A 16,545-nucleotide genomic window follows, 5' to 3' on the forward strand; every position below is an offset into this window, starting at 1 on the left:
CACTGAACTGCTGCTCCGGAAGCTAAAGGTGGCCATGCTCTATGGGACCACGTGGCCAGAGGCACGAGGAGACATGTTGTCCAAGTCCTATTTGCAAAGGACCTAAGTTTAGGGATCGACAATTTTATGTATATGCAGTTTCCACCGAGGGCGTTATCTGGTATTTTTGGGCGGCTCCCTGTCACTGCTACTCTTCCTTAAATTCCATGCCTGCTTGCTAGACAGGCCTCGAACACTCCTCCCCCATCAGCAATACCCAATCTGAGAAACCTTGGAGATATTCTGTACCTTTAAGGGCCGGAGCCCACGGCGTTTTCCGGAAACGTAGCTGAGGCCCCGCCCTTCGGCCCGCGCTCTCTGCACTGCGCATGTCAATTTTGTGTTCCCCTCCCCCCCGTCAGCAACGGGTCGAGAGGCGGCGGCGCAAGGGGCGGAGACGGAGGAGCGCGGCGGGACGCGGCCTGGACCGCGCGTACTTCTGGCCGTGGGGTTTTTTCCGCGTCGGCGGTGGTAGCGGCTGCCGCTACACCAGCAGGTTTGTACGAGGTGGGTCTGGACTTGGGGCCGCTACCTCTGAGGGCACTGGAGGCAACTGCGGGGGCCTAGCCAGGGCCAGGGAACCGCGGCCTCGTTTAACAAAGAGCCAGCGGAGCCTCTGGGCACCGGAGGCCCAGGGCGCCGGGGAGGGGTGGGAATGCGGGGCTGAGGCCTCGAGGGGTCCCTCCGAGCCGCGTCGCCCTCCCATGGCTCCCGCTTCTCCCGCAACTCTTACGGAGGCCCAGTTGGCTGCTTTTCCGGAGGCGGCGCCCGCCCGCTCGGCTACGGAAGGGATTTGTAAGGTGCCGGTCTCCAACTCAGGAATAGCCCCGGGAAAGATTCTGACCCTAGTCTGCAGTAGTTGGCAGATGCAAGCCTCAAAGTCGGGGGGTTGAGGGGACCGTATAGACAAAAGTTGCCAGATCGGGAGACAGTAAAAGAAATAGTCCGTGATCTTTGTGCAGCCCAGAATATAGATCAGTGATTAGCATCACCATCGCTCACAAACTTTTTTTGCGGCCTACTTAACAGCCTATCTGATGTGAGTAAATAATTTATACGGAGTTGCAAGCATACGGACCAATAATATAAGGAGAAACTATCGTACTATAAGAGAGTTTTGGGGGAATCATAGCTTCCTTAATATCTCTTTGCCCCTCACTCCTTTAGGCAGTCGTTCAATTTCCTCTGGCTTCCCTGTATGTTGTGTTTTGTAATGATGTTTATTTTCTCTGGTATATACACCTTAGGGCTCCTGAAGGGCAGAGATTATTTATTAATTCACTGTAATTTGACAGCCAAGCCCAGTTCTGGCACATAGGAGTACAATGTGTTTCGTACAAAATTAATTTTTAGACTTCCGCGGTGAAAAAAAAAAATGTGTGCTTTGTTTTCCTGTACCTAAAAGGGGCATTATATGGCCTAATCTGCAATTCATTCATTCAAAGGATATTCTTACTGACGCCTACTATGTGCCTATTCTCTAGCACTGTTTTAGGTCTCTGACTCCTTGCTCTCATGAAACTTACTTTCTAGTGGGAGGAAGAGAGGCAGGAAATAAGTATATAAATTAGACTGTATGTTAGATTATTAGTGCCTTAGGAAAAAATAGATCTGGAAAGAGGGATGGTGAGATATTGCATTTTGCAATGGGGTGGTCAGCGACCTGCTTATAGACGAGCTAATATTTAAACAGACTAAAAGCAGGTTGAGGGAGTGAGCTGAGCCAGTGTGGGTACAGGAAGGTTTTAGGCAGAGGAAACAGCAAGTGTAAAGGCCTGGAAGAGGATAATGCTGGCTTGTTAGAGGAACAATCAGAAGACCAAGTGCTTGGAGCACTGTGAGCAAAGGTGGAAGGAAGTAGTAGGAGATACGGTCAGGGAAGAAAAAGGGGTGGAGGTTGGGGCAGAACAACCAGGACCTTTTAGACTATTGTGAGGATTTCACTTATGCTCTGCCAGAAATGGGAACGATCTGAGAGTTTTGAGCAAAGGAGTGACAGGATTTGACTTACATTGTAATAATTTAGTATAATTCTTGGAGGAGTGCAGTTTATATTTTAGTTTTCATCAAATTGGTATTCATATAATCAGCTCTTAGTTTCTTTAAGCTAACAGTGGAAAGAGATGCTCTTAAAATATAATCAGCATTATGAAATTCTTGGGTTTTGTATAGATTCTCGTTAAAGAACTGACTGGTTTATAGTGTGTGAGATGCTCTCAAGACAGATTATTAGATAGAGTAGACGCTAATTAAGTCTCACTAGAACTCTTCCTCATACTCCATAAATACAAGTGATAAACTAATGTGGTTTTATAATCAGTTGTTTTGGGTCCACTATTTTTAAAGTCATTTAGATCATATTTTATTTTCTACCATTGTCCAAAACATAAATTAACCAATGTATCTTCCTTAGGTTCCACACTTACCTACTTCCCAGCCATTGCTATTTCTAGCTTTCCTCCCTAGAATGTCTTCTTCCTTCACACTTCGCTACTCAGCTCGCATCTTTCAGTGCCTCGCCTGGCTTCTAGCTCTTTTATGAAGCCTGTCCCCACTTGTCAGTTCATAGTGCTCTCTGACATCTTCAGTGTCATGTCGCACTTCTATATGGAATCCCTGAGTTGAAAGAGATCTGAGGAGTGTGACTTGATATTCTCCATTTACCAATGGAGAAATTGATTTCTGGAGAAATAATGATAAACATGACAGCTAATATATATTGCACTCTTACCATGCGCCACGCTTTGTTGTAAATGTATTTTTGTGTATAAACTCAGTTTCTCATACCAACTGTGAAGTAGGTGATATTCTTACCCACTTACAGATGAGGAAACTGAGGCTCAGAGAAGTTAAGTAACTTCCTAGAGCTTCCTTGAGGTTCACATCAAGTTAGTGTCAAAGCTGGAGTTCGAACGTAGTCAGCCTGGCTCCATGGCTTGTGTTCCTTTACTATGCTATTAGGATTTTCTACCAACTCACAGTATTTTAGTGCCTAGAACCATACCAAGTCTGACTTTATGCTATCTTTCATTTTTCTCCTTGGCCAAGTTGTAAATCCTCTTGGGTCTTCTATATATTGACTAAACATGATTAATGAATATGTACTCTGGAAAACAAAAGAGATAAAAAATGGATAAGCCTGCTTCTTTACCCATGAAACCTGTAACATGGAGTTGCAGAGATAAAACAAGAACACAAATAGTTATGATTAAATGGTGGGGGTTTTATGACTAGAAAGGGGGTTTGAGGAAAGAGATAACACTTCTCTGGGGCAGTCATATTCATGCCGTAGTTCTAGGAGTCGGTATTTAGGTGGAGTTCGAAGGATAGGACTTTGGTAGGTAGGTATAGTGAGAGATTTGGTGGGGAGGTAGACTGCTTGGTTTTCTTGGGAAACATGCATATGGTGAAATCCTGGGAGATAGGGATGGTAAAGTCGTTTCTTGCCATAAAGGACAGTTTCATTCCAGAATGATTGAGTAACTGGAGAGAGGTATTGAATTGAAGGGAATGGCAGAATCAGAAATGTGCATCAGGAAGGTTTGGGGCCAGGATCTGGAAGAACCTAGAAGGTTTCTGCTGAGCATCTGAATGCCTACCTCCCTTGGGTGTGACTTTCCCTAGTTCCACAGTATTAATAACATATTGCTTGTAAATATTTGTACTAAATTTCATATCACTAGAATTATGTTAATTTCCCTTAAGATCAGATTCCTGAAGAAAGCAGGAGATGGTCTTAATTAAGTTCATGCAAACTAGTACTTATCAAGTACTTATTTTAGCCACATGTTAACTTCTATGGAATGTCCAAAATGAGTAAAGACAGTCTCCACCTAAACTAAGGGTGGCCTAAGGGTGAAGACTGACATAGCATAAAACAAGTTTAATGCTAAGCAGACTGAACTAAATGCTATATAATAGCAATTCAAACAAAACCTATAAGGTACATATGGGAGAGAGGCACAGAACCCGAAAAGTAAAGCATATTTGTTCTTGGTCCCTTCAACAATGTGATTGTGAAAAGCAGTTTTTGGAACTCTTTTCCACATTGGCTTCAGGGTCCATTACAAAGCATTTTAATTTTTATTGTTAATGGTAAACTTTATTACAAAGAAGAAAGTAAAAACCAAATAACTGCTGTTCACATTTTGATTAACAGCCTTCCAGCTATATCTGTATATGTAACACATGCTTTTACATTGAATTACATTGAATCATACCATCCCTCTTGCTTTTTGCCCTTTTTATTTGACTCAATGTGTAACGGACACTTTTCCATAAATAAATATAAGTAGCAATTAAAATTTTTAGAATTAATGATGCATATTCCCTTTGGCTAAGCAACTGCATTTTAAAAACTGATCCTAAGGAAATAATTAAGGGTATGCACAAAGTTGTAGCTATATGATATGTTTCATAATGTTATATATAAAACAGTATTGGAGAAAAGTATTTGTTGATATTTAAAGATGTTCATAGTATATCATTAGGTGAAGAAATTTTCTTTGTGTGTGTTTATAAACAAGCATAGAAAAATGGGAAAAGATACCAACACAATTACGTATCTGGAAGAGGAAATTTCAGGTAGTTTTAAATTTTGTTCCTTTTTGCTTTCTGAATTTTCTGCTTTTCTACAAAACTTAGGTAACGTGTCTCATTAAAAAAGTTTTTTTGGAGCCAAGACTAATAAGATACTATAAGGTATTGTTTGTAAACTGATTGGATTGATGCTCAGGATATTTCTTTGTAGTCCTTAACTACAGGCTAACCAACTACATAAGGCAACATATCAGTGAGTCATGGTTTCCTCTTGGATAGTGGGCACTTGCTCAATAAATGCCAGGCACATAACTGTTCAGAGACTATTACATGGATAATGTCTACAAATAACAAATCTCTTAAGTTTTGATTCTTTGACTTAATGTCATTACCAGAGGATAATCTTTAATTTTGAGACAGTCTTGGGGATAGCATCTCAATCTCTGTTACTGCAAGCATTACATTATATTGTTGTGGGTTATTTTTGTCTTTTGTCTTTTTGGGGGGCAGGGGAGAGGTGTCTATTTTCCTGGTAGACTGTAAACTCCTTGGGTAAAAATTAAGAGATTAAGTTTTTTCATCTTGGTATCTTCAATTGCCTAACACAAGCTTAGCACATATCAGATCTTCTAAAATATTTGTTGTCTTACAAGTATTTTTGGCAGCTTAAAAGATATTAAATCCTTTATAGGGGAAGATATTTAACGCTACATTCCTTTTTTTTATTTTATTTTTAGTCGTTTGTCTTTTTTTTTTTTTTTTTAAGATTTTATTGGGGAAGGGGAACAGGACTTTATTGGGGAACAGTGTGTACATCCAGGCCTTTCTTCCAAGTCAGTTTGTTTTCCTTTCAATGTTAGTTGTGGAGGGCGCAGCTCAGCCCCAGGTCCAGTTGCTGTTTTCTAGTTGCAGGGGGCACAGCCCACCATCCCTTGCGGGAGTCGAACTGGCAACCTTGTGGTTGAGAGGACACAGTCCAACCAACTGAGCCATCTGGGAGCTCAGCGGCAGCTCAGCTCAACGTGCCGTGTTCAATTTTAGTTGCAGGTGGCAGAGCCCACCATCCCTTGCGAACTCAAGGAATTGAACGGGCAACCTTGTGGTTGAGAGCCCACTGGCCCATGTGGGAATCGAACCGGCAGCCTTCGGAGTTAGGAGCATGGAGCTCTAACCGCCTGAGCCACGGGCCGGCCCTCTACATTCCTATTTAGATTGAGATCCCAATAAAATAAATTACAATTTCTTCAGTGTTTTAGAAAATGGGACCATTTCATTAAGGATAGCATACTGCATATCTAAGTACAAAGTTAAAGTTTCAATGAGGGACAAACGTTTAAAATGAAATTATAGGTAGAGGTTGTAGAAGACATAAAAATCAATGGGCTGGGCCGGGCCGGGCCGGGCTGGCCTGACCCAGTGGCTCAGGCGGTTAGAGCTCCGTGCTCCTACCTCCGAAGGCTGCCGGTTCGATTCCCACATGGGCCAGCCGGCTCTCAACCCCAAGGTTGCCGGTTCAACTCCTGCAAGGGATGGTGGGCTGTGACCCCTGCAACTAGCAACAGCAACTGGACCTGGAGCTGAGCTGCGCCCTCCACAACTAAGACTGAAAGGACAACAACTTGACTTGAAAAAAAGGCCTGGAGGTACACACTGTTCCCCAATAAAGTCCTGTTCCGCTTCCCCAATAAAAAAGAAATCAATGGGCTATTTAATTTATAAAATTTATATTAGTGTGCCTTGTTCCTAACAGATCAATCACTGACACCATGAACTGGAATAAAGGTGGCCCTGGCACTAAGAGGGGATTTGGCTTTGGAGGTTTTGCCATTAGTGCTGGAAAGAAGGAGGAACCAAAACTCCCACAACAGTCCCACAGTGCCTTTGGGGCAACCAGCTCTTCTTCTGGATTTGGAAAGTCGGCTCCACCACAGCTCCCTTCTTTCTACAAAATTGGATCTAAACGGGCCAATTTCGATGAAGAAAATGCGTAAGTGGTGGTAATTCCTGGTAATTTAGCGAAGTTTGGGCTTTGAGATATTTATTTCATCAACAGAAATTGAGGCAAAGAAATCCTTTGTTTCCTGAATGATAATATGACTTCTTAAATTGGTTATCTCACTGAATTGTGTTGTTACTAATAAATTGTTGAGTTTATTCACTTGTAAAGAATATAATACTTGTGTGCTTACTTACACCTTGTTCCAATAATTATTTGAGGCCATTGAGATCTAAATATGGCTGAAGAATTCTAAGTAATTCATGTGGTTTTTGATAGTCTTTACTGAAGTCCTTTATTGATACCATATAATTTGTTTTGTAAACACAGGCAGTTGTCAGAACTGGTAGAGACACAGTTTGCCTCAACACCCAATTCCTTAAAACTGCTATGTTATAACATCTTATGGTGGTAGAAAAATCTAGATTTTTGCCCATAGTTCTGAGGAAACATTTTTACCAATTATCTTTTTTAACTTGATTAATAAGGTGGTTATTATAAAAAGCTGGGGTTTGAAGGTTTGAGTTCTGATTCCTGTAGATTATGATTTGTCTCTGCTGAATTTGAAGAAATTTCTTATTGCTATTAATTCCAACCTGGTTGTGACACTGCTTAAATTTTTTTTTTAATTAAAAAAAAATTAGCAAGATCGGAATTCTTAAAGTACACAGCAGCATTCTTGAAAGCTGACATGTTATTCAGTAATTCAGTGCAGAAATAGGTGTTTAAGGTTCAGCAAAGTCAAGGGTCATTATTTTCGGGAGCAGTTGACCAGTTCAGGGGTACTTAAGCATGATGAATGATACTAGATTGAGCATTCATTTTCAATTCTAGAAGTTCTCTGTGGATCCTCAGAAAATAGCCCAGAACTTCTGATGGAAGTCCCTAGCCTTCTGAGTATATCTCTAAAAATTTTTAAAGGATTATAAAGAATAAACTAGGATTTTAATATTCATATGAAAGTAATTTTTTCCATAGCATACACTTTAGTGTTTGCCATATCTGTTCAACAGTGATATACTAAATTTGTACTGAAAACGCATCCCTTTTTATAAAACTGGAAATATAATTTCAACAGACATTATTGAAATGGAGAATCTGCTGTGACTGTTTTTTGGGCAATATTAGAAGTTGCATATATTAAGTAATACTTAATAATTAGGTCCTTAGCCAAAGCCTGGAGCTCTTTAATTTGACCTGTGTAGTTTAAATCTCTTAATGGTAATGTATACCATAACAATTAAACATTTCTGTAACATGAAAGATTGACTGACCCCAAACTAAACATGCATCTCCCTTTTCAGATATTTTGAAGACGAGGAAGAAGACTCTAGCAATGTTGACTTACCTTATATTCCTGCTGAAAACTCACCTACCCGCCAGCAATTCCATTCCAAGCCAGCAGATTCTGATAGTGATGACGATCCCCTGGAGGCATTCATGGCTGAAGTGGAGGCAAGTGTCAACTCTGCTTTGTGAAAATTTTCTGCAATTAGAAATAGACCAGATTAACTAGTGCTTCAGTCCTCAGTCAGAATTTGTGTTCTGGCCCTTTTTGGGGAGAATTTTGCACTCATTCCCTAGTTTCTTAAATATACTTCCACATGCCCTGTAACATTTTCAGAGATGATCAGTACCTAGAAATTTGAACTATAACTCTTGAACAAAGTAACTCAAGTGTTGTGTGTATGTTTTGTCTTAATAATTCTCGGTATGTTCTTGAATGAACATCTCATTCAATCTAGCATTTATTAAATGCATATTTATGTAAAGCAGTTAAACTTCAGGCACTTGCTAAAATTACAAATTCTGCATTCTGTATTTTTAATGTTTAGTATTTCTTATTACCAACATTAGCATCAACATTCATAAGTTCCCTGTAGAAATTGAAACTTGTGACCACTTCCTTAAAACGCTTCTCACTAGGCTTTTGTGATTTTGTATTTTGTCTTTTTTCCCCCATCTCTTTGACATGTCTATTCATTTACTTATCTACTTGTTATTAAGAAAAATTTTAAACACATGCAAAAGTAGAATAATAAAGTGAGCCCCCGTATGCCCTTCACCCTACTTTATCAGTTGACAGCTTTTGGCCAGTCTTGTGTTCTCTAACCCCCTCCTGCCCCTCTTTTAGATTATTTTAAAGTAAATCGCAGACATATTTCATCTGTTAGTATTTCTGTATCTCTAAGATAACTTAAAAAAACCTAACTTCCATATTATTGTAGTGCCAAAAAAATCATTACATATCTGTCTCACTGTTATCTGTTATTCTTGTGATCCTCTTCCAGTTTCTCAAATACAATTCTACAGTTCTCTATATTGATTTGCTATCTCACTCTTTATAAATTCCTTAGTGACCGCATCCACTTCTACAACTTAGCTTCCATCTTAAGTAATGTCAAGTCAGTAATTCATGTTGTTGGTCTCATAGTCTCTCTTTGGTTTTAGCTCTGCTTTTCTAGAAGCATATTGACCATTGTTACATGGGTGTGTCCCCCGGCACCTTAAACCTAATTTGTCATCTTTTCCTCCTCAAGCAGGTCTTTTTTTTTTTTGGTCTTGTTTCTCTTAATGGCACCAATATTTGCACAGTGGCACCAATATTTGCACAATAACCTAGGCTTGCACTTGCTCTCCTTTCTTATTTTCTTTTTAGCGGATGATAAAGTATGTTCATGACTTAGTTCATTTAATCTTCAGAATAACAATAGGGACTAGGCAGAAAGAAAATACATAAATGTAATTATTTAGTAAGAAAACTGAACTCTAAGATAATACAAGTCCCTTGCCCTAAATCACACTGATACTGTGTAGCAGAACTGGGACTTACTTGCTTTGTCGGGCTGATAGCCAAGCTCTCCAATGCATCATGCTGCCTTTCCTCTCTTCATTTGCCAAGTTCTGTCAATCTTTACAATATCTCTTGCATCTGTTCCTTCCTTTCGGTTTCCACTATGTTCATAGTGGTTTATACCCTCATTAACTCTTTTATTTTTTAAGATTTTATTGGGGGAAGGCGAACAGGATTTTATTGGGGAACAGTGTGTACTTCCAGGCCGATTTTTCCCCCCCCCCCCCAGGTCAAGTTGTTGTCCTTTCAGTCTTCGTTGTGGAGGGCGCAGCTCAGCTCCAGGTCCAGTTGCCATTTTCTAGTTGCAGGGGGCGCTGCCCACCATCCATCTCTTGCGGGACTCGAGGAATTGAACTGGCAACCTTGTGGTTGAGAGCCCGTGCTCCAACCAACTGAGCCATCCGGGAGGCAGCTCAGCTCAAGGTGCCATGTTCAATGTTAGTTGCAGGGGGCGGAGCCCACCATCCCTTGCGGGATTAGAGTAGTTGAACCAGTAACCTTGTGGTTGAGAGCCCACTGGCCCATGTGGGAAGCGAACCGGCAGCCTTCAGAGTTAGGAGCATGGAGCTCTAACCGCCTGAGCCACCGGGCCAGCCCTACCCTCATTAACTCTTGCCTGGTCTAAGTTCTCTCTCTGCTTTAGGCTCTCTGCTCTGTCATGTATGTGGTATAAAGTGACAGAGTAATTAGACTAAAGCATGTTTCTTACCGTGTTACTACTCTTGTTCAAAACTGTCACTTCATTGCTTATGAAATAAAGTCCTTTGAGATTTCTTGTTTACTTGTTATCTGGTCTTTAGCCAGAATTCATCTTTCCTCTAAGGAAGGACAGAAAGAAAGAATCCAATATGGATTTGTTTTTGTTTAGTCTAAACAAAATTGCTTTTTAAAAATGTGAGCCAACCTTTTAAGATCAGGAGATTTTACCTAAAAGTTCAGACTCTTGAAAAGTAGAAAATCTGGCATTACTAATCCTGCATTCTTGCATGGCAGAAACAGGTTGTTGCTGAGTAGATGTCTGCCTGTTTTAGACAAGGCATGCTTTTTCTAGTTCACCGTAGTTCCATTAATTAATCCCTGTTGTCTTCTTGACATTGAGGCCACCATTTAGAGCCATTTGTCATCACACTTACATTGCGGTTTTCTTACAATGGAGAAATATTTTTTTTTCTGAGCTTGGGCTTATCAAATATTACAAAATAAAAGACTCAGGGTCATGTGATACAAGAAAAATTAGAGCATGCTTCTTTAGGAGAATATTCCTACTTACTAAAGTGCGGGCGAAGCATGTCTATGTCAGAAGAATACAACTTTTGTTATCCTGGCTCACTTCATTCATTGTCAGATTGGCACCCATTAGGTATTTGAGTTTCCCACCTTTGATTTAGAACAACTTAAATTACTTGCCAAAGAGTATGCATCTAATAGATAGCAGAGTCAGGATTCAGTTTGAAAGCCTGTATTTTTTCCTGGGGTGTTATTTTGTATCTGAGTTCTTGTAGCACTGTATTTCTGCCATGACACTCACCAAAAAATATTTAGAACATACATGTGCTTTGCACCATGGAAGCGATTTAGTAAATATGTTAAATGATTCTCTCTAGAAGTAAAGGCAGTAAGTGGTTTGTCATGTTTGAGATGTACATATCTTTTTTTCATCTTCGTGAGACATGGACATTTCCCAAAGGGCTATATTTCTCATTATTTCTTGAGCTCTCCCTACTGATGAATTAGAAGAAAAATCAGCTCTTTATTTTCTAGGTTTAAATTTAGATTTAATTTTTGGTAGCGCAAGCTGCCGTAGCCCTTCTTGAGTGGGAGTACCCAAGAATGGCCCAGATTCTCTTGCTTGGCATTTCAAGTAGTTGAAGCAATGTGAGGTTAAATCTCTTAAATATGGTACCATTCTTTTGGTGTATTTTTTGGGATAGTATCCAAGGTGTTTTGCTGATTTTTAGGGTGGATATTATCTATCTTGAAGAATGTGGTTGCCAAAGTATTGCATTGAACCCTGATATCTGGTGTAAACTTTTCTAGAAAGTTTAAACTTTTGAACTTAAGATGAAGTTTTATTTTTAGCCAATGTTTAAAAAAAAGTTTATGTAGGCTCAAAAAATATGTTCCATAAGTGTTTGTAACCCATTTCTTAATGTTACATTGCTTATGTCATCTTTACATTAGTTACAACCTTAAATATATCATATCTGTCTCTTGAAAAATAGATTGTGTATAATGTTTCTTTTTAAAGTAATTCCTCTTTTATCAGAAACGTGTTTAGATAGAACGCTTGACCAGGTTTAGTATAGTGCTTTTTAAAGTCAAAGAAGTCAGAAAAATTTATGTTGCTTTATAACCAGGAACAGTTGGGCACAATGTGTTTAATCTTGGTGAAAATTACTTAATTCTTCTGACCTTGGTTTTTCACATGTATAAAACAAAGAATTTTTTTAGTGGTTATCAATTTGCTGTGTATAACAGTGACCTATAGAAAATGGAAAAACTGTATCATTTAACTGCAGTCCCAAGGATGCTGATTTAGTAGGTTTAGAGCAGGGTTTTCACCCTCAGGACTGTGGACATTTGGGGCTGTCCTGTGCATTGGAGGATGTTTAGCAGCATCTGCGGCCTTTACCCACTAGATACTAGTAACAACCTCTCCTTCATCTCCAAGTTGTAAAAGTCAAAAAATGTCTCCAGACATCACCAAATGTCCACTAGGGCCAAAAATCGCCCCGGAATGAGAACCACCTTTGCAGAGTCCGATCCAGAAATCTGCATTTTTTTGCTAGCCCTATTGGTAATCTGATACAAATGATCTTAAGCTACACCTTGAGAAAGCCTGATTTGCCTGAACTTAAGGCCCTTTTCAGCCAACAATTATGTCATTAACATTTTTAAAAAAGTGATCAAGCATTTTTGCCCATTTTTCTATGCATGTTATATATTGCAGATAAAAGTCATGCAATCCTTGTGTAGCCAAGTTTTTAGAACATTTGTGTATTTCTCTTTGAGAAATAATTGTCAAACTACAATTTTGGTTGCATCAAAATGCAGTTGTCAAACTGCATAGTTAAAACTATGATAGCACTTGTTCAAATCTCAGAATTCTTTATAAAGAAATTTCCTTTTCAGTGTTTTCAGTTGATAATGATTCCATACATACTTTTGTTTCATTAGGATCAGGCGGCTAGAGACATGAAGAGGCTTGAAGAAAAGGACAAGGAACGAAAAAACGTAAAGTAGGTTGTTTTCTTCTCCCTCACAGAGGTTATATGAAAAGAAAGTATTACATAGCCTATTCCCCCAAAGTTTGTAGAGAAAAATTAAAATACACAAATGTCTTGACTTGAAGTTACCTCTGTATCTTCAATAATATTTCTGTAGATAATAGAGATGACTAAAGTCTTTGAATTTGCAGTAATTAAAAAAGCGTGTTTTTTTTTGTTTTTTTTTTGGGTAGAATAGCATTTGGTATTCTATAGATAGAATAAGTTACAGTGGGAGTTAAGAGAACATAATTACTAAAGTTTGGGTTCACTGTTCTGAGTTTTGTCCCATAATTAATATAAAGTAGGTTAATGCCTATATGATTGATTATGAGAAGTAATGGTGATTATATCATTAAAAAACTATAGTATTAATAAATAATAAAACCTAGTTTATTTAAGGAGTGACATCATGCTTTAACAACGAGTCAGAACTTGAAATACTTTATTTTCTGGGAAGGAGAGTTCTCCTCTGTCCCTTGCTGAATACACTCCTCTTAAGGCTTTTGCTACCAGGCACAAGTAGGCATGGATGGATATTTCCCTCTGCTTGGCAGTCAGTACTTCAGGCCCTCCCCAAAGTTCCTGTGCCATGTGGAGGTTCAGCCCCTCTCTTTGGTGCTTACTGTGTTTTGCATCCTCTTTCAGTTGCTCTACACTGATGGTATAGCTTGCCTTACAAGTAGCAAGTGCTGTAGGTTAGGCAGAAAGTCTGATTAGAAAGAGATGGTTGTGGAAACTAAGCAACCATACTTTCTATAGCTCCTAAGAATGCAGCAAGTGGCAGTGGTCCCCTTCTCTCTGAACTGCTTAGGAGTTTTAGTCCCAAACTTACAAAGAGTTGATGTCGTTTTTCTGTCCCCAAGGATTTTCACTAAATGCACTTAACTCCAGAGCTAAAAACTCGGGGGGGATGTTAAGAAAGTTGTGACTTTTTTTTAGTGTATACCAAAAGCAGGATTTTTCGGTTTTTTTAATATAAAATGCTTTTCACAACTGTGTTGTATTTGTTGTATGGGGTTGACAAGGCTAGGATACTTGGATATCTATCTTCAAAAGTTTTTACTCCTTATACCCTTGTTAGAAATTGATGTTTCTAGGGGTACCATGTCATCCCATTCAAAAGAAATGCAAACTGCTGCGTGTAGAGTGAAACCACACATATATGATGGATGGATAGTTGACAGTGTGCTTGTTGCTGCTTTGTTGTTATTAGTGTTGAGAGTTCCTGAGCTATATGGAATTCAACAATAATCTGCTATAAGTATGGAGCTGGGTATGTGGAACATTTGCAGGGAAGTTTGTTTCTCCGCTTGTTTTTCCAGGGGTATTCGAGATGACATTGAAGAGGAAGATGACCAAGTGAGTTCCTATGCAGTATTTCTATCTTTTATTTTTACCCCGCAAAGTCTATACTGGGGACAAGCTAGAGCTTGCCTTCACTGAAATGGCCATTCCTGACATTCAGCAGGGGATGTCATTTGACTTGCTCCTTTTCTACATGTGACCAGTTGGTAATATAAAGATTCACATGGCTTTCCTCCATGTTGAAGATGGAACTTTTGATCAACTGTGACATCAGAAACAAATAGCTTTATTCAGCTTGATTTTTTTAATCCAAATGTTTATTCTGATAAATCAAGAAGTAGGGTAGTGTGGGATCTATAGATGGCCGCTAGCAACATCTAACCTCTACCTCTTTCTAGGGGTTCTGTTTGTGATTCTTATATTTCAAGATGGAACATTAATGACTGTCCTTTAGTATTTTTTTCCCCATTGTTCAGTTGTGGGATGGTGAGGAGGGAACCAGAATGAGCAGTAGCCTTTTCCAGGTTTGTGACCCTTCTAATCAGTTTCACTTTCCAAACTTGGATTGGTAAAGCCACAGCATGTGTTCCACAGCTCTGGGCAGGGGAGGTAGACACCCCACCCCAGGAAGGCTGTGGAACTTAAGAGATTTGTAAGTCTTCTGTTAAACAAGTTAAATCATTTTGTAGTACTAACTATCTCACTCATTTCTTCCGATTGTCCCTCTGAATACTGTTACTGTTAAAGGAATCGTTGCTAGTAAAAGTGTTGCCTTACTTGGTAGGTATTTACACTGAAGCCATCTGGTACACTGCGTGCACTAATTACAGGCGCAGACACTGTTCTCAGTTGTGCTTGGGTATGATTATGTTCTTGTGCTTTCCTGCAGGAAGCTTATTTTCGCTATATGGCAGAGAACCCAACTGCTGGTGTGGTTCAAGAGGAGGAGGAAGATAATTTGGAATATGACAGTGACGGAAATCCAATCGCACCTTCCAAAAAAATCATCGACCCTCTTCCTCCCATTGATCATTCAGAGGTATGGTGTTTCTTGCTGAATTTGATTCTTGTTTCAAGCTGATAAAGTTCTCTTCAGCTTTAATATTTAGGTTTTTCTCAGTATCTGAGTACTCCTGATATATACTGCTTATGTCATGAGAATATTTTTCTTTGGGATCTTGTCAGCTCTGCTAAATGGTTGAGTCAGAAAGTGACCGAGTGGTTGGGGCTTAATTGCCTATGTGTATTGTTTAAGATACAGCTGAATCACTTGCGCACATTCAATTTTAGGTGAAGAATTTTTTTTTCAAGGACTTGCACTTGTTTTCCAGACCATCACTTACCATCTTCCTTTCAAAATGGGCCCTTAGGCTGCCATTTGTTTTTTAATTGCTGTAAATCTTATTTCTCCCAGGTCTGGGGCAGATGAAAGGCTGTTTCTTCAAAGGGTAACCAGGAATTATAGGTTCCTTGAATCAAGAAAAACAAATGAGGATATCAGTATACCCACTTGAAAAAAAAAATCAGTGTTTTATCCAGGTTATCAGACTAGATGTTCCATACTCTAGTGATTCTGATCTACAAGGTGTGATCCAAAGACTCCTGGAAGGATCTTTTCAGAGATTCTGTGAAGTCAAAAGAATTTTCATAACAATGCTAAGATAATTTACCTTTTTTTTTTTTTTTTAAACCACGTCAGCATTTGCATCAGTGGCTAAAAGCAATGGTATGTAAAATGCTGACACCTTAGCATGAATCGAGACAGTGCTACCAGCCATTCTGATAGTCATTATATTCTTCACTGCCAGACCATCACAGTTAAAAAAAAAATTAAAAAGCCAGCTTCACTTAAGAATATCCTTGATGAAACAGTAAAAATTATTTATTAAATCTTGACTCGTATGTTACATGTCTTTTTATTTGGTGTGACAGATAAAGCACTAAGCTATTTGACTTGTGAGTTGAACTAGCTGCTTTTTTCATGGGACATCATTTTCACTTGAGAAAACTAATAACACTGTAAGGAAAACAATTAAGTGTTTATTGCCAAGGATAGAAATTTAACCTTTCAAACCAAAATTGAATTTAAGAAACTTATATTCACCACAGTTAGCTTGACAGCTTTCTGATACTGAAAGTCTGTTGTAATGAAATTGACGGTGATAAACAACTGATTTTTTTTTTCTATGTTATGAAATTTCGCCGGTTGAATGATCTGCACAGTACCTCAGTGAACCAGAATTTTCAAATGGCCAATGCTTGATGTTACAGAATCATGCATGAGTAAAGGCTCCATTCAAAGTACATGAGGCACCCATGGGTTATAATGTAACGGAATGTGAAAAGTTCACGATATGGTTTCAGATTAGACTATGAAAATAAGCTTTAACCGCTTGTCAAGTTTTAGGTAGAAGAAGAGTAAAAATCGGCAAGAATCTGAAAGACTATTAATAAATACTCTCCTTTTCCAACCACATATTTTTATGAGGCCAGATTTTATTTATGGGCTTCAATCAAAACAGTATATTGCAACAATTTACAGT

At 39.0% G+C, this 16,545-nt stretch overlaps 1 protein-coding gene across 8 annotated transcripts in view; it reads left to right on the forward strand.

The window, feature by feature from the left end:
• DDX42 (DEAD-box helicase 42) overlaps window positions 1–16,545 on the forward strand; it is a 34,766-nt gene that overhangs the window by 128 nt on the left and 18,093 nt on the right. For 4 of the 8 annotated variants that reach the window (XM_019732892.3, XR_012492099.2, XM_019732896.3 and 1 more), the window contains 6 exons: window positions 402–535; window positions 6,329–6,565; window positions 7,879–8,029; window positions 12,606–12,667; window positions 14,020–14,056; window positions 14,892–15,041. In XM_019732892.3, coding sequence (XP_019588451.1) covers window positions 6,345–6,565; window positions 7,879–8,029; window positions 12,606–12,667; window positions 14,020–14,056; window positions 14,892–15,041 — 621 coding nt within the window. In that variant the 5' untranslated portion in view covers window positions 402–535; window positions 6,329–6,344. Of the gene's footprint in view, window positions 1–401; window positions 547–6,309; window positions 6,566–7,878; window positions 8,030–12,605; window positions 12,668–14,019; window positions 14,057–14,891; window positions 15,042–16,545 lie in introns of those variants that run through there. The other 4 variants (XM_074319784.2, XM_019732894.3, XM_074319782.2 and 1 more) reach the window with 3 other exon arrangements.

The sequence above is a fragment of the Rhinolophus sinicus genome, chromosome 12, assembly GCF_057876585.1.
Source record: "Rhinolophus sinicus isolate RSI-liver-muscle chromosome 12, RSI-T2T, whole genome shotgun sequence".
Lineage (NCBI taxonomy): Eukaryota > Metazoa > Chordata > Mammalia > Chiroptera > Rhinolophidae > Rhinolophus > Rhinolophus sinicus.